Below are 16,847 nucleotides of genomic sequence, written 5' to 3'. Positions count from 1 at the left end.
GCCGTGCGACGATATTCAAGTTATTAATAGGCATATCTGGTCCTCCTTGCTATGTCGGCGGGGAGTACGGAGAATTGTGCTTGTCAAAACCACGTCGTTTTGCAGTGCCATTTCTATTTGGACTCTAGAGAACGTCGACAGGCATAGGACACGCCACAGATGTCAGCTTGAAGAACTTGAGATGGAGCTTGCCGCTTGGCTGTCTCGTGGCGTGAGGTGAGGACGCGCTGTGCTCAGCTGCAGATTGATTATTGGAATGATATGATATGTAACAGTGTCGGCGACAGGAGGGCAACGAGTCACGTTTACGTGTGACGCATGCGTGACGACTGGCTTGACACCGCAGCCCCCGATCGGTCCAACATACCAACACAAACCCGTTGGATCTGGATCTGATCTCCATCACCCGCCATCCGCGACCCTTGGCAATGCTGCGCTAGATCCACGTCATAAAGTTGAGATAAATCGAGCGTCTGGGTATGTTTGTTACTTTGCAAGGAAAACCCTAATAAATTACTGAAATGCTACACGATGGAGGGTATACACAGGAATGCGAGTGTGATTACAGTGACACGTCCTACAGTGGCAATGTTGCAAAAAATTAAATTAAATTTTATACTTTCAACTTCGTTCTCATCTCGGCGAGGCATCTCCATACACGGCATCTAGTTCCGTTTTGAACGCTTCTTCAACTGCTCTCCTCCGTATGTTTCCCTTCGTCGCGGTCCTCGGGAGACTCTTCGGCGGAACGACAACGATGAATTTGGGCGAAGTAATACGCTCGTGCAAGTATCGCCGGGAATGAAAACGTCGCGTCCGGCGGATTATATCTTTCTTCAGTTTCTCCGCGTCGACATCGCCATTGGACTCGACAAATAGCGTGGGTGAGGGCCTCCCATTGCCAACGACAACGCACTCTGCGATCAACTGGTTACAGGTCGCCCTGACATTGTCCTCAATTGCTTTCGTATCGCACCGAAGGCAATTTTCGCTTTTGATCCAATCGTCATCGCGTCCGCGGGAAACATAGGAACCAGGTGCGACCTCTACAAAGAGGTCGCCGGTGTGGAAATGCCCGTCGGCTTGTCTAAGCGAAGGATCTGGGCAGTCGCCCGACTCCGAGAGGATCACGAGCTCCAGAAGTGAGGAGTTGATATCCTGATAGGTCGACTCTGAGTCGGAGCTGGATGTGATGGGGACGAACGCGTATCTTGTACCTTCGATGGGCTGTAAGAACGCAGCATCACGCCCACGCCCTCCGATGGATCGCAACATCGCCCCACACTCCGTGTTACCGAATAGATTTCTGAGCAAAATTCCGTTTTGACGAGCCCAGGCCTCGTCTTCCGCGGATAGGGCCACTCCAGCATACATGACTTCCTCCAGGCTTTTTAGTTTTTGTAGGATGACGGGATTTTCACGGGCATTGCGCAGGTGTATCGCTAGGAAGGGAGCGAACTGGGTGAGACAATTCAAGCCGCACTTATCAATCATATCGACCATCTCATCCGAAGAGAATCCGATTGTGGTTGGTGCAATAACGCAGGTACCATGTTGTAGTGCACCGATCAGAGTGAGGGTCTGGCCAATGTGGCACATGCTTCCCCTGGTACGCATGAAAGGGTCAGACAAGATTCCTGCACTACGATATGATGCTCACATCCACGAAATGACGTCCAGACGGTTGGCCTGCTGCGGCTTGCTGATATGGCCGGTCTTTGCAATAACGGCGTCGAGCCACTTGTAATTGCATCGCACCAGCTTCGGTGAGCCGGATGTTGACCCAGAGGTGTGAAAAATCATCGCAATCTCCTCTCCAGATGCTGGCTGGAACGGTGCAGGCAAGAGTGTATTCGGGACGATCTCGGCGAAGATATCCACGGCAGTCAATGCCAAAGCTGGACAATCGCTCATGGACGACTCGAAGGAGATGTCGTAAATAAGAGCGGCAGCGCCTACTTTGCCCATAAGCTCGTATATCACTTCTGGATTTGGGAGGCGAAGAGAAAATAGCTGAGGGATATATCCGGCTCTGGCAATGCCGAAGATGTGGAGTGTGTCGAGGTATGTTAGACCCCCAAGCCTATTGGTGCGCCGTCAGTATGACTCATGCTCTCAGTAAATCTGTGTCTCACCAGAGGCCCACCACGGAACCCGGACGTATATTGTTCGACTCGAGCTTCGATAGCCAGTATCGAGCTGAATGCTCAACATCACGATGAAACTGCTCGTACGTGATGGTCTTCCAGCGTCGTATCCCGACTGTCGCGCCCGCAGAGTCGGGAACCTTGAAGGCCGGTGCGGTAGAGAACTGCGAGGCACTCCGCTCGAGAACGGTGAGGTGCGTCGTTAGAGCCATTGAATGCGAGTATCGGTCTGACTGATGGATGGGAATGTTTAGTAGGGGAGTTGCTTTGCAGTTGCTTTTATATTCGTACGTGGTTGCCGAGGAGCCGACCAAGTACAGGCATAGGAAGGAGTCATAACGCAGGGCATGTTCGACAGGCAGTCACGAACAATTCACATGAACCATGCCTCAACAGGAAAGCGGCGGTGTGTCATTGTCACGTCGATACAGTTGGAATGTCGGCTTGCCACCCTACCATGACGTTTGGGAATCAGTATGCGCGCGGTTTCTCCTGTGTCTTCCCGTGTCGGTCAAGAGTGAGTCAGAGATTGAGCTCTGACCGCGTAACAATCTGATGTGGCTGCGCAGGTAATGACAGGATGGGCCACGCAGAACAGCGCCGCCAGCAAGAGCCTTCATCTCGATTTAGCTTCCTTGTTGATGATTTGATCAGAAGTTGTCAAACGCTTTGAACACGAATATTGGATAGTATTATTCCGGATATCAAGTCATCTCGCAAAGTGTATTTCATTAAGAAACGCTCCCGGGGGAGTTGGGCGTTGATCACTAGCTGGCGCAGCGCCGTGCCGGATCAGGTTGAGGCTAGATTTAAGATCAGGAGGATTGACCTCATCAGTGATACAAGCCGAACGTCGAATGTTCCATCACAAGCCGCAACCCAAGCCGGGGTGCACAGTTGCCTTGTGCCTATAGTATTCTTAAATTCCCGCAGCTGTAAATGCACCTGACAATGCACTTTGAGGGTACGCGAGTAAACCCGATGTCGGTAGTATCAACGATATGAGTCAACGGTTGGAAAGCGGATCACGGAAGATATCTGGACAGCGCAGCCGCCTCGGAGACAGCTTGCCTTCGGAAGCCTGACCCCTCGAAATCATGCCCTGGAGCGGATGAAGGTAGGCCACTCCAGTCTGGTGCGCGTCCACCCAACAAAGGATACATTGAGGTCAAACCCGACGGACACTGTCCAACCATAGAGTATCCTGCCCACCGCGCGTGGTATCGCACACGCTGCCGCTGGCAAGGTACTCGTACACAGTGCATGAATTAATCCAGTAGTCCGAGTCGACCGCGCGCACTGCTGGAATGATCGCGACTGATTCCGATCACGGGGCTAGCGACGGCGTGCCTGCGATTGGGCACCGCCCCAGCTCCGAGTCGGTGCTCTGTTGAAACGTTCTCGACCTTGAATGCGGACCAGACTCCACTTGCAAGCTACATGCGAGGGACCGCAGCTTGGGTTGCGGTATCTTCTTGCCAGGCAACCGCAAAGACCGCGGTACCGACGTCCACCCCCTGACGACGATAACCATTGTTGCCAAGCTGACCATTCGCACCTCATGTATTTCGAGCCAGACAGATACACGACATACAACCAGCAACCGTACAGCCGGACTCGAGTCCGCACAGCGATCCTACGTAGAGAGACACCAGGAATCGAAGCACCGAAAAGGACATCATTCGTTCGTGTGTGCAATGATGATATCTATCCTAGGGAACAGCATCATCAGTTTTATGACCTTCGCGTGTCCAACCGCGATTTACTCCATGGGTCTCGACTAGGGTGCAAACGACATTGACATGAGAGGATACGAACTTGCGCATTTTCATCTTTAGGTCGAGATAATGCGGCAACACAGGGTAAGTGCTCTCTCGGAAAAGAGGGTACTTACAACCGAACTGGCACCAGACGTCAAATCTAATCACGATGGACAGTGCAAAGCCCTGCCCGCTCAAACAGCTTTGCGACCCGCGCATAAACAGTTTCATTCCAAGTCCTGTACGTGACGTTGCACTGCGGGTTCCCAATACGTATATCTGTGGTAGACGTCTCTTAGTCGGTGCATCAGCCTGATAACTCTGCCACACACTCAACTCAAGCCTCCGAGGCAGCAGACGCACGCGGTCCTGTTATACGCTCGGTTGCTCAACTCACCTCCCGTTGGTAGGATGCTCGGCAGTCCATCATGATACTCCAGTCGACAAAATGTGATATTTCTTGTATTTTCCTGAAGATACGAATCAAACCTCGGAACAGTGAGGTCACGGGTCCTCAGTACACTTCTAAAGCACACACAGGAAGCCAGCAGATGGGCCCCTCGGGTGATACGCAGCTTCTTGAGCTGGTATCTACTCCAGAATCCATCGCAAAACAGCGGGAGAAATATCAGATGTACACCGAGTTGGCTTCAGACTGCAGCGCAGCTAGTGTGTGTGCGACCGTGGTTCTCCAACTCCGTTCATGTTGTTGCGCAGTGATGGAGCGCGGAAGCGAAAGAAGGCACCCTAGCTAGGGGAATGAGTCTTCCTACTGGTCGTCTGTTGGAAAGCGACATAGCTTTGCCACGAGATATCATGGGAATCGAGGCTACCGACAATGCTCGACTGTGCATTGCTTCATTGCGAGGGCGACGACGAGGGCACGAGTTGCGATCGCAAGATGCAAAACAGTATGTCTAGCCCCCACGTGGTACTAGCTTTTGTGTTGAAATTTCAAGTTATGATTACCGGTACCATAGCCGCGACCAGCCTCGTTGTTAAGCCGCCTTGCTAGCTATGCGACATCGGAACATATTGCCAGTAGGAGCGCCGTATAGCTAAGCTCTATTCTCGCCTTTTCTGCCCCGCCTTGTGACTCAGTGTCCCTGCAAGGGCCTTTCTGCTTGTTGGCAACCTATGGCACTCGTGGGTATGCCACGACGGCAACGTACTAGGTCGCTGCACATATATTGTGGCATGTGAACCTGAGGAAGATACAAATATGTCCGCTCGTTGAGCGGCCGAGAAACTCTACTGGTACTTGTCTGCCACCTTTTTCCTTGCCAGGCGCTGTCCACAATGTTTTCTTGACCTGACTACATATTTAACAGGCTTAAGAACAGCCATGACACGCAGCTCCACCTTGGCTTGAGTCTCTCACTCCATCAGACAGCCATTCAGCACTCTATAAACATGTCTGGATCGCTCAGAAATTTACTTCGATTTAGGTAACCACCAGCCCCGATTCCCAGTTCCAAGCATTCATCGTTCTGTCCTGGCGTTTGAGTGTTGAAATAGGGAACATGTTACTCGCTCGTGAATCCTGTCAATGATGCAATCTACAATCTCCGGCTTCGCAGCCGCATCGTGACGGGTATTTTACCAGGTGATTAATTCAGAGTGATGACGTCGGGCTCTCTACCGTCGTTGTCAGCCTGACGGGGAATCTCGAGCAGCGGTATGTTCGTCTGGACGACTTCAGTGGTCACGCACTGACGTGATAAAGTAGGCGGAGTTGCATCGACCATCCTCCTATCAACCCCTCCTAGTTGCGCATTCTTGCTGTCGAGGTCGTTCGTATTTGTGCTCTTGATCTGGGGCACCAGCAGCTGCACCCCTCCCCCTTATTGCATTCGTGTTCGTAGACCGCTCCGCCGCTACTACTAACAAGCTATCTATAAAAGCTGACTCGGCCCCTCTTCCCTCTTCATGAGGATACTTGTATTGCATCGACCCCGTTGATGACTGTGCTCCACGTTGACCGCGTATGGTCTTGCTGGCCGGGCAGGCATCACTCGCCGTGAGGTGGGGCGGCCACGCTGTGCATTCACTTCGATTGGTGCTTAAAATATACCAAGGTACATATAATGCATTCGTGTATATGCGCATCATCTCACCCTTTGGTCTTGCCAGTGCGTTTGTGCATAAAACATAAAGTCAACACGCACATGGCACAGCGCGCGTCGAATATTAACGTGCGCAGGACATATCATGCCCAGTGGTCAATTGTGTGCTCACATCATTCTATTATGACTGTCAGACACACAATCTTATGTTGAAATATCCCAATGATAATAATGATATGCAAGAAGCTCTCCATCCCACCAAAGTATAAGAAGGGAATATGGGTATATGGGGCAAGTGAGTCCATGTCTCTACTCACATCACATCAACAACAAATATCAGTACACTCAACTACAGTGACGTGTCAGCCGGTGACAGCCCGTGTTTATCGCTCGTGGGCTCCACAGCAGTGTCATTCGAAGGGCAGAAAGTCTTTGGAGTAGAGGCTTCGCCTTGCGCACGAAGGTCACGCAGGAATTCTTGCAGGCGTTGCACAGCTTCCGCGTGCTCAGCAAGAAGGACGCTCGTCGAGGGTGACTTTGCATCTATACCGAAGGGCCCATACAGCCCATCGGCCAAGTCGCTCACGGTCTTGACGGTGATCTCGGCCAAGTTCTGGTAGAGAACCTGTTCTCCGCGCTCGGCACGCAAGTTGAGGAAGTCTTCTAGGGCGGAGCACATGTCAAGGACGTCGTCCTCGTGGCACTGCACTGCAAGTTCTTCGATGGGTGATCCAGACAGCGTGGTCAGAGTGTCGACCACGTTGTCAACAGGGAAGAGGGGTGTGAGATGAACCTTGCGCAGGCGTTTCAAGGGCGTTTCCTTGTGTTTGGCGTACTCAAACGTCCGCGGCGAGAGGGCGGTGTTCAGGGCGCACTCGCCGACGGTGTGGCCGACATTGGCCATGATGCGTTCGGTGCAGTCGCGGTTGAACTCGAGAGACTCGTGATAGCAGCTGCCCAAGTCGAGGACCTCGAGGGAACAGTGGACGGGGGTGCAGGACCATAGAGGGTCGCCGAGGTGGGAATCGCGGATGCGGAGTTTCTTGAGGGTGGGGAGGCGGAGAAGAGACGGGAGTCGGAGTTCTATACCCAGGAGGGGGTGGTCGGGGATGTCTTGGTCTCCTCCGACGACCGGGATGAAAGGATAGGCTCCAACGAGTTCGGGGGCATGACAGGCCGAGCGGGTGATGCGGTCAAGCGAGAGCCGCGAGAGATTGGGCACAGAGGCGGCAATTGAGACGACTAAACGCTCGCTCCTGTGGGGACAACAACTGTGAGATGGGGATGGTTATGTGCATGGCAGATGAAACGTACAACAAGATGTTTTCATCTCCGCAGTGATCGATGGTGAGGTCCGTCAGAGAAGATAGGTGGGCGAAAGATGGGATGATGGACTTGGACAGGGAGGTCGCCAAGCTGAGCGTCAACTGTTCCACCTGGGAACACTGGGCGAGGAGGGTGGACAGGGCATCGGAGGCGAGGCGCTCCTGGTTGCCGGTGGATTTGGTGCAGATGGAGAGTTTGCGGATGTATTGGTTGTAGGAGCTGGGGACAGCTGACAGATAGGTCTGCAGAGCCTCGAGGCTGGGTATTTTCACGTGCTAAAGGAGAGGCGGTGAGCACTAGGACAAAGAGGGGAATGGGAGACGGGACTTACTCTGAAGAGGGAGGGGACACTGAGGGAGTAGGACTGGCGATTTGTCAAGGCCAAGGAGCGTATGTCGCCGAAATCAAGGAGATCGACGACGGACAGCTTCATCTCGGCGGGGAGGGTCTCCCATGGGCAGGCTGAGTATGAAGACATGGCTGAGTATGAGGGGGGGGAGGTAGGATGTCTTGCGGGGCGGTTGGGCTGTGAGGGGGGAGGAGGAGAGGGAGGAGACTTTTATAAGGCGGTCAGAACATCCGACGAGTTCGGCGGAGAGCAGAAAGCGAGGACGCGTCCGAGATCGCGGACGGCGCCTGGGGGCAAGCGCCACGATCAGCCTTTGCGCTAGGAGGTTACATAACTCGAGTCCATCACCAGATCCCTGCGCGAGTCTCCAATGTCGGCGTAGTATGCACCTAGAAGGCCCTCCGCTTGCCCTGGAGCGCCCCTCCTGGCGTGGCGCCCTAACCACCCTTGAAGTTGCAATCTGCCCTGGATGAGGATGGATGCACCATCTGCCCAATCCTCGTCGTAACGCGCACCGCTCGATGGTTGCCACAGTCCATGCACTCGTCTAGCTACTGGCCTCCATGGAATACATACATGCTCGTCATCGCGATCCCCAAGCCTGGCATGTTGCCGCCGCTCGTCATCGTAGCCTATCTGGATCCAAAGGTCGGTTGTGTTCTTCGGGTCCGCATCCTGCCCGGACCACTTCTGAACATATTGAGACTCCTTGCCTCGCTTGGTAGTCTGGGACGCGCTGCTACATGCCATTTTTTTTTTCGCATCTTTCGCCAACGTGCCGCTAGTGAATATGTCCACCGACAGCGCTACTTTGGCCAACTCGTCTGAGATGCCAGTAGCTCTCGTGGAACTGCCGATGGCGCTGTCAGCGGTGACTGATGACGATTGCGCACATCGCTACTAGCATGCAACTTGGGATCGTGGGACGAGACACAGTCCGATCGAACGCGTTCGTCGAAAATCAGACGCTGCCTCCAGCGCTCGTCCTCCCGACGTCGGCCTTGTCATGCCCACCGTCCGCGCGCGGGCCACACGCTCTGCGCTTCTCCGTCCGCCCCGAGCATATGCGCAGCTCCAATGCTCGGACACGACCATATGCACACTAATCCCTCCCCTCCGCAGGCACAACCCGGTGAGCATCACCCACCAAGGCTGTTGCAGATTCAGCCCTTGTTCCGGCCTCGGACAACTGATGTCATGCATCTATACATCCTGGGAGTCCAACATGCATTGTTCAATTCGTCCTTCCTCGCTTACTCAAAAATCACAACCACACAGCCAGCTGCTTACGAAATGATGCTGCCCCCTAGGGCTAGCCACCTCGTCCTACCGCGACCTACTAACAGTAATACGCGACGTCAGTCCCTTTTCCGCCCCATAATGGGCACATTGCACACAGCCAAGATTCCTTGCTCTTCTCAAACGCAGCGGGGCGGACCCGCCCGTTCTAGAGCGTCCCGGCACTGGCAGGACGCTAAGATCCCGTTACAATGGCAATCAGAGGTTATTCCTTCCGGAGACAATCCGTCTTGACTAAGACCACCTCCCGGCCTCCCGGGCGCGTGTATCCTAATCTTAGACCAAATTTGTCTTTACTGGGCATATAATACGCTCCTAGCTGGTCCTCCTAGGGCGTCTCCGGTCTCATCTCCAGTCCAACCCAAGCAGAATGGACGCATTGATAAAGTTGTTCGTACAATTGATCCTGTACCTGCTGTTTGGACCATACATGTATGCCAAGGAAGTACTATAACATTACAAATTTGTGCCTGAATTAACATTGAGGGGCAAGTTTCACTAGTCCGCGAGCGTCCTATCTACCAAGAAATTGCGGCAATGCAGCGCACCAGGGCGAATTATGCGGTATGCGCGTATAATTAAGGGACATACCAAGACCACCATGGACGGCCAAGCCATCAAAGCACGTACGACATCAGGATATAGTCGTTGTAGGATGATACTTGACTCTCTCGAATATTCTAAAGAGACTTATGACCAGGTTAAAGCAGTACATCAAGAGCCCGACTCCAACGAGACAGATCAATGCGAGCTGGTCGTCGCATATCGAATCTCCTACGGTGCCTTCGTTGTTCGTCAGCCCGGCGATCATAGGTCGCGGGAGTTCGCTGTACCATGAGATGTTGGAGTCGGAGGCGCAGGGTATCAGGGAGGTGAAGAAATTGTCAAAAGAGAGTGCGAGTGCCGCAGACCAAGCACAGATGAACACGACCTCAATCAGGGTATATGCGAGTTTACTTGACGTGTGCCACAGACCAACAGGACGACCGAAATATTCAACCTGAGACGAAATGAGAGCGTTGAAAGGACGCAACTGAGACGACGCTCACGTATATGGCGATCATAACATGTACAAGAGTCAAAGAACCAAAAATTACCACCAGAGTCCTGATACATTGTCGTCAGGATAACCAATTCTCAAGTAGACGCCTCGACTCACGGAGAAGAACCAACAGCACCCATAACACCATTTTCCCGCTCAATCATGCGTATTCGAATCGCCACAGCTAGCGCAGCGGTCGTAAACGCAATATTGATGAAACGGAACAGCTTCACAGCCACATGAGTGCATGTCCCAAGAAAAAGACATCTGGCCAAACTGTGCTCACCAGCGGAACATATGGGTTATATATCATGTAAGTCCGAATCCTCTTTTTTCGTTTCGCCCATGAACCGACTTTTTCGTTGTGGTCGGCTTGTCCATTCATAGTTGGCAGCTCTCCGATGTCCTCGTGGGTAGGCCGGCCTCTTGAAACGAGATCCAGGGGACGGGCAGTCCAGGGTGTATCCCAGCCCGGGGTAGCATTCTGTGCAATGGTGTACGGTGCGCTCGGCGGGGGAGGGATGTCAACGTGCAGGGGATCAGCGGCGAACAGGGGGCGCTCTAATGCAAAAGGACTTCCTAAACCGTTCTCGTGACCTTTGTATAGAACAGGGCTGCCTTCGGACGAACGCTGGTGGTTGGAGGTGCCTAGCCAGGGTATGGAAAGCGATCTGTCCCATTCCCGCAGGCCCTTCCGCAGCGGACTGCTCGTGAGAGGAACGCTCTGGTCGGTCTGCGAGGAGGAATGGCGATGGCGCGTGAAAATCCACCAGCGAGATGGGCCTGGGTCCTCTGGGATGTCGGACGATGCGTACGAGGTTACGTCGGACACACGATATTCAAGTGGATGCCGAATCGTTTCGCTGGACGTAGGCCGGTCGCCTTCTGTGGGCGAAGGTGGTTCGTCTCGGGCCCAAGCTAGCAAATAAGGAGGTAGACGATTCAGGGCGACCTAGATTTTGTCTGTAATAATCGAACGCACGGGGAGCAGTCACCACAGGCTTCAAGGTTGAAGGCGGCGCGCGAGTGCTACGGACGCTGTTCGGTTTGGTGAGGCTGGTGACGGATGCTGAGGAGGGAAGCCGCAAGCCATCTGGGGGCATTGGAGGTGGGCGAGCGGGCAGGAAGGCAGGAGGGAACAAGGAGCGGGTGCTGCCTTCCTGCAACTGTAAGAGGTGTAGGCGGCGACGAATTCCAAAACGGGGACCGAGTGCACCCCCGCGGCGCCCTGCCGCGGCTTCCGGCGTCGTCACCCAGGCGCGCCGCGCAGACTCCAGTGCTTACTGCGTCCTGCGGATTACGAGCGTCGCCTTTGGTATATTCTCCAGCGCAGTCGTCGCCTCCATGGATGACATCGATGCCATACCCTCAATTTCTTCCGGCGCCGTCGGATCACGTTTCGTCTCGCAGTCAGACATCGACACAGCCAAGGCCAGGCGGGAGGAGCAATGGAAAGCAGCCTACGCGAGGTATCCCGGCTCTGCATACTCGTCTTATACATCCGTCTCACAGTTACTCTAGGCTTGGGCAAGAGCCCCCGCCTCCTCCGACAGAGGATGCATTTGACGGTCGTAGCTTGGCAGAGGTATGTTGCTCGCGTAGTCGCACCGGCCCCTTCACACTAACAGTGCACACATCGCAGAAACTGGCTGCTAACAGAGTAAGCAGTCGTACTGAACCCATGCAAGCGCGAGTTTCACGCATTTCAGGCAGCCAAACAAGAAGAATGGGAGGAGAGAAATAAATTAGGTAGGCTTCCTACGCATATCGCATAATCGGTGCTGACTGCTGGGTAGGAAACCAATTCCGCGCGTTAGAGGAAGACGAAGTCCTATTTCTAGACTCACTCATGGAGAAACAACGAGAAGAGGAAAGGTTACGTAAAGAGCAGGATGGCGAAGAGCTGAAGCATTTTAGAAAGTATGTCATGCTTCTCATCGCATCGGTTACAGATTCCCAGAGTTATGTGCAGAGCTGTGGCTGCCCGAGAAACGGAAGCAAGTAAACCACCGATCGCTTCAGCTACTGCCCCTTCCACTGCTCCGACCAGCAAATCCAAGGCCCCCGCCGCGCCGCCCGCAAAGAAAGATGCGAAAAAGTTGTTGAAGGGTGTGCTTGTCAAAAAGAAGCCAAAACCCTCGGCGGCCTCTCCAACAGCGCCCGCGCCCAAAGGCAACTCAAAAACAAGTCCAGAGCTGCAGCCGCAATCCGTCCATAAGGAGAAGAGTGAGGCGAGACCATCTACTGATGACGAGCCTCGAGCAAAACGACGGAAGATATCAGAAGCTGATACATAATCATCTTCGATGCACGTAACATAGCTCGGTGTCCTACATACATTATGAAACATGGTGCGCCTGAGAGCCGCAAGCTATCGTATATTATATTTCGCCAGCGCGAAATTATGCTAAACCCCTCCGAGCAACTGGACTAGGAGTGGGTGTCCATCTCACCCGGTTAAGGTCCTTGTCTTTTGCCTTATTAGCACTACTTCCCTCCCAGCCAGCCATCTTGCCCATGGCTTCTGCCCTCCTCGATGCAGCAGTTCCCATGGTAGTCCTGTCGAGCAGCCTCCTTGCTGCGGGAGTCAGTCCACCCGCTTCCGCTTTACGTGGTGTCCACGATGGTGGCGGCATTGAGGTCCGTCGTGAAGACAGACCCACAGGTGTCCGCGAGAGCCCAGGAAGGCCCAGGAGTCCGGCTTTGGTCCGGAGGCTTTTGGCAGCATTTGTAGATAATTTATGTGAAATTCGTTCTCTAGCCGAAGGCGCTGCAATATGGAAAGGCGTGTTTGGGGGCGGCATCTCAGCCAACGACTCGGCAGGGTCATCAGATTGAGAGAGTATACGTGGTGTTGCGGATAAAGTACCCCATGTCATTAGTTGCTTGACCGCCTGAGGCCCCAACTCTGAGGGCGTCGGCGACGGCACTGAGGGTACAAGCGAAAAATCGACGTTGGTCGGGGATCTCGGTCGGTCTACAAGCATCCGCACTAAGCACCGGCTGTGGTTTGAGAAGTCGTTAACGACTCACATGGCGTACCCGCTATGGCTGCGTCAATGCGACTGCGCGTAGGACTCGGCGGTGCGGACAATGACCCAGATGGTGTGTCATTCTGTTCAGGAAGTCGTGTATTCCCGTGCTTTATAGTCTTGGGTTCACCCTTGGCGTCTGACGCAGTCCCCGCCGATGATAACAAGTACGGTGCCACATCCGCATCAGGTGAAAACATAAGTGCGTTCCGCGTCTGGGAGGCAATGAGGACCATCATTCTGCTTCCGGAGATCAAGCACACTCACCTTGAATTTCCAAGCGTCCACCCCAGCTGCACGAGTATCCTTCACAGGCGCCATAACGTCTACAATTTCCTCTCCCCCCAAGCCCGAATCTTCTTTGTCCCTCAATGCCATTTGTTGGTCATTATCACCCTTCTCCGGTTCAGGCGGTGTGTCCTTGTTACTTGTATCAACTTCCTCGGAAGCCGACCCGTCTGTGAGCAATCCCGCAGGGGCGGGAAGCTCAATCCTGAACTTCTCCCTCACACCTGTAGCCGAAGGTGCTTCAATCAGCAATCTCTCCCGTCCCTCGAGCATCTTGTCTCTCTGCTCCTGAACTCTCTTTTGGGCATCCCATGCCCATGCCCACCTCTCCTTCCGCTTGCGGTTCTCATCATCGAGAATTTGTGTGAAACTAGAATTGTCCTCCGACGTGTACTTGGCTTGAAAGTTGTCCAAGCTCACGTTCGTGTCGTATCGTGTCTTCTTCATAGGAGGTTCCCCGCGAGGTGTCTTCAAGGGCGTTTCGGAGGGGCCTGCCGCATATGGTGTTTGAAGGGGTGACTGCCATGCGGCATCCCGACGAGAGACAGGCGTGGCTAGTTCTTGTAGACGACGAACAGAAGCCTGTATCATTTGTGGGTCTTTGGTTCGAAGCGCATCAAGGTAATTGTTGTTTGCATCGAGTTGAACGAGGGATGGGAAGAAATCCCGAGCGATGATATGCGAAAGAGCTTCAGTATATTCATCTTCTTCGAGCACGACCTGGCGATTTAGCGAGCGCGCGGACTGAGAGCTTGACGAAGCAGTAGGATTTGACATCTCCTATGACCAACTAGAAAATTATGAACACGAGCGTCGTAGTGAGGAGCCAAAGACACAACCAGACACGGCACAATAGAAAGAGACCGAAAGCACATAAGCGCCTTAATTGTGGCTGGACTGATCGGTCGAACGCTGATTGGCTTCGAATTTTCAAACCTACTATAAGTAATACTACTGTATCGCTCACTATGATCCTTACGGAAACAGAAAGAACTGAACTCAAACTTAACGCCGCTGTCGTACTCGGGAGATTTTCAGACGGGATATCATTTGTGGTCATGGATATAAGTAATCATATAGAGCATGAGTTGCAGTGGCAGTGCAAATACAACTCATGGCTGAAGATAGTTCGTTAGCTCGTAATGCCGGTAAAAAGTAAAGTCGACTAATGTGAAGGGATGAAGAGGAGCGTCAGAGGAATTACGGGCTACAATACCAAAACAACAACTAGCAAAATCTAAGAAAAATCCCCACTTACGGACCACCTCTACCTGTCGGTACTGCTGCACTCCCAGACCTCGCTCGTGACGCATCTCTAGTGACCCCTTTCCCATTTACATCAAGAAAAATGTCTGCAGGAGACTCCCCAACGCTTCGACGACCACTCATGACCGGTCTGCCTATTCGACTTTGTGACAAGGACCCAGGTACTGCAATCTTCGATGGCAGTCGCACAGTCACATTAGAGTGAGGAGCGGGAGGTAGCGAATTTGGACTGGATGTTGCTGGTGACCTTGTGGAACCATTGCCAAGTGACGAACGTTTCAATTGCGAATATGAGACGGAAGGACCTGTCGACAGCTTCAATCCTGTTGCCGCACCGCCATAAGTGGGGATAGGCAGGAACGTCGGAGTAGAGGGACGGGACGATGGAGTTGGAATGGAGCTAGTCGTGCTTGTTGTAGCATTTGTGCTGACACTACTCCGTCCTTCCGTGGAAACAGATAGACGAGATTGTGGTCTGTGACTACCAGACGGCATGATGCTCTGAGACAATGCGCTGGGAGCTCTCGGGATAGCTGATGGCGATTCATGAGGAGCGGAACCTATTGGACGAAACGCTGAAGGCGCAGAGGGGCTGGACGTTCGTCTTCGTTCCTTGTCCTTGTCTCTGACAGGTGAAGGCGAGTCTTCCATGATCAGCACCCATCCGGAAGAATCCCCAACTGGTGTTCGCTTGTGCTCGCCTTCTGAATCAATGCTCTGCCTTCTTGGCTTCATGTTACTTGTTCGCTCGTCATTGACTGATCGCATGGACGATGTGGAGGGAGCAGGTGACGCAGCAGCAGATGAAGGACCTGCCTTTGGTGGTGGTGGAGGCGGGGGTAACATTGCATTTGCGCTAGCTCTATTGGTGACGCTACCCATACGCAATCTAGGCACGCGCGTGTGGATTTTCTGCTCCAATACTTTCACGCGAGCTCTCATCTCGGATACCATTTGTACACCCTTGCTCTTGGATACCGTAACGGGAACAACACCTGCGACGCTAGAAGAACTTGTTGTGGAAGCATTTCGATTCGCAGTGGGGCGAGACACAGGTGTCTTAGGTGGCAGACGGGTCGGCGTACTCGAAAACGAAGGCACTGTGCTCGAGCGAGAAAGAGAGGGCGAAGCTGTGTTGGGAGGTGTAGCGAGCGCCGATCGTATGGGGTGATAGCCGGAGCGTTTAAATAGATTGGATTGCCCTGTAGCAGGAGTGCTAGGAGACTTGATCGCTCGTGGTGTAGCATACAAGGATGGTATCTTCGGAAGACTCTCCGCTCCAGGCGAGAGGTCGGACAAGCAGAGGTCGGGCGGGGTGAGAACACCAAGGAGATTGTCCTCAGAAACCGAGGTCGCAGTGCTCGAACGCACTGATGAAGGAGCTGATGATCCAGTGTCCGTAGTGACGACGGGACGCGATTGTGCTGCAGCAAGTTGATCTTTCATTATGGTAATTTCCTCATTAGCATCTGGTCAAACGGGAGAGTGAGATCGAAGTAAACGAAATGTGCGGAATGCAAACCTCTCAGTTCGTCCCTTAAGCGCTGACTTTCTTCCTCGACATTAGCCTTGTCCAGGAGTTCGTGTTCAAGTAGGATCTTCTCTTCTAATGCTCGTGCATACTTGCCTTCGACGTCGGCCAAACTTGATGAGATTGCTCGCTCATTCCGCTCTAGATCGTCATTGCCCATCTCTAACTCACGAAGTTGGATCCTGATTTTCTGATGGTCTGCCCGCAGAGTATCGAGTTCACGTTGTAGCGAAGTAGTAGTCGTGTTGTGCGTCGTTTGCAAGGACATAAACTTGGACTAGTGGGCTGACCTCGATCACAGTGCCCGCACATTGCAAGAGCATCACATACCTTCCATTCGTCCCTCTCCTGTTCAGCTCTAGCAACCTTCACCTTCAAGTCCTGCTGGGCTTTCTCCGTTCGCTCAAGCTCTCGCTCCAATTCCTCCTCTAGTTCCTTGCTGGAATGATGGAAGTCATCCAACTCTGCTCGAGTTTCGGCAAGCATATCAGCGACTTCCAAGTACTTTGTCTTCCAGTCAGTGGAGGAGCTGGAGTAGCTGGGGGGTTCATTCATAAGATGAATGCGCAGCAAGTCACGAAGTGGCCCTTACGAGACTACATTGTCGTCAAAGGATGCCATTCTGTCCTTTCTCAGCGCATCCGAAGGCTGAAGGACAGCGGTCATAGCAACGACAGCCAGCACAAGACCAAAGGGGGAGAGAGCTTGGGGCCGACGGGAGATGCAGCAACGGGCGTCAGC

At 53.2% G+C, this 16,847-nt stretch overlaps 6 protein-coding genes across 6 annotated transcripts; 1 reads left to right on the top strand and 5 right to left on the bottom strand.

Moving 5' to 3' along the window:
• Positions 1-633: 633 nt before the first annotated feature.
• On the bottom strand, positions 634-2,471 carry FIBRA_00992 (uncharacterized protein; the record flags this gene model as incomplete). Its single annotated transcript, XM_012322877.1, has 4 exons — positions 634-1,606; positions 1,661-2,083; positions 2,136-2,380; positions 2,439-2,471. The coding sequence occupies 4 exons, from the start codon at positions 2,469-2,471 to the stop codon at positions 634-636; spliced, it is 1,674 nt and encodes a 557-aa protein (XP_012178267.1).
• Positions 2,472-6,322: 3,851 nt separating this feature from the next.
• Positions 6,323-7,777, bottom strand: FIBRA_00991 (uncharacterized protein; the record flags this gene model as incomplete). The annotated part of the gene is made up of 3 exons (XM_012322876.1): positions 6,323-7,229; positions 7,288-7,574; positions 7,631-7,777. 3 exons carry the CDS (start codon positions 7,775-7,777, stop codon positions 6,323-6,325), a joined length of 1,341 nt encoding a protein of 446 aa, XP_012178266.1.
• Positions 7,778-7,966: 189 nt separating this feature from the next.
• Positions 7,967-11,092, bottom strand: FIBRA_00990 (uncharacterized protein; the record flags this gene model as incomplete). Its single annotated transcript, XM_012322875.1, has 7 exons — positions 7,967-8,498; positions 9,578-9,627; positions 9,681-9,947; positions 9,997-10,054; positions 10,107-10,216; positions 10,276-10,907; positions 10,972-11,092. The coding sequence occupies 7 exons, from the start codon at positions 11,090-11,092 to the stop codon at positions 7,967-7,969; spliced, it is 1,770 nt and encodes a 589-aa protein (XP_012178265.1).
• A 241-nt stretch (positions 11,093-11,333) lies between these two features.
• On the top strand, positions 11,334-12,286 carry FIBRA_00989 (uncharacterized protein; the record flags this gene model as incomplete). The annotated part of the gene is made up of 6 exons (XM_012322874.1): positions 11,334-11,458; positions 11,511-11,574; positions 11,632-11,649; positions 11,699-11,738; positions 11,786-11,909; positions 11,962-12,286. The coding sequence occupies 6 exons, from the start codon at positions 11,334-11,336 to the stop codon at positions 12,284-12,286; spliced, it is 696 nt and encodes a 231-aa protein (XP_012178264.1).
• Positions 12,287-12,391: 105 nt separating this feature from the next.
• FIBRA_00988 (uncharacterized protein) lies at positions 12,392-14,086 on the bottom strand (the record flags this gene model as incomplete). Its single annotated transcript, XM_012322873.1, has 3 exons — positions 12,392-12,966; positions 13,023-13,236; positions 13,289-14,086. 3 exons carry the CDS (start codon positions 14,084-14,086, stop codon positions 12,392-12,394), a joined length of 1,587 nt encoding a protein of 528 aa, XP_012178263.1.
• A 477-nt stretch (positions 14,087-14,563) lies between these two features.
• On the bottom strand, positions 14,564-16,772 carry FIBRA_00987 (uncharacterized protein; the record flags this gene model as incomplete). Its single annotated transcript, XM_012322872.1, has 4 exons — positions 14,564-16,044; positions 16,098-16,383; positions 16,437-16,644; positions 16,699-16,772. 4 exons carry the CDS (start codon positions 16,770-16,772, stop codon positions 14,564-14,566), a joined length of 2,049 nt encoding a protein of 682 aa, XP_012178262.1.
• Between the last annotated feature and the right edge of the window lie 75 nt (positions 16,773-16,847).

Source organism: Fibroporia radiculosa (genome assembly GCF_000313525.1).
Source record: "Fibroporia radiculosa TFFH 294 genomic supercontigs, scaffold430, whole genome shotgun sequence".
In the NCBI taxonomy this organism is placed as follows: domain Eukaryota; kingdom Fungi; phylum Basidiomycota; class Agaricomycetes; order Polyporales; family Fibroporiaceae; genus Fibroporia; species Fibroporia radiculosa.
The sequence above is the reverse complement of the archived record's forward strand: the minus strand, read 5'-3'. Positions and strand labels throughout refer to the sequence as shown.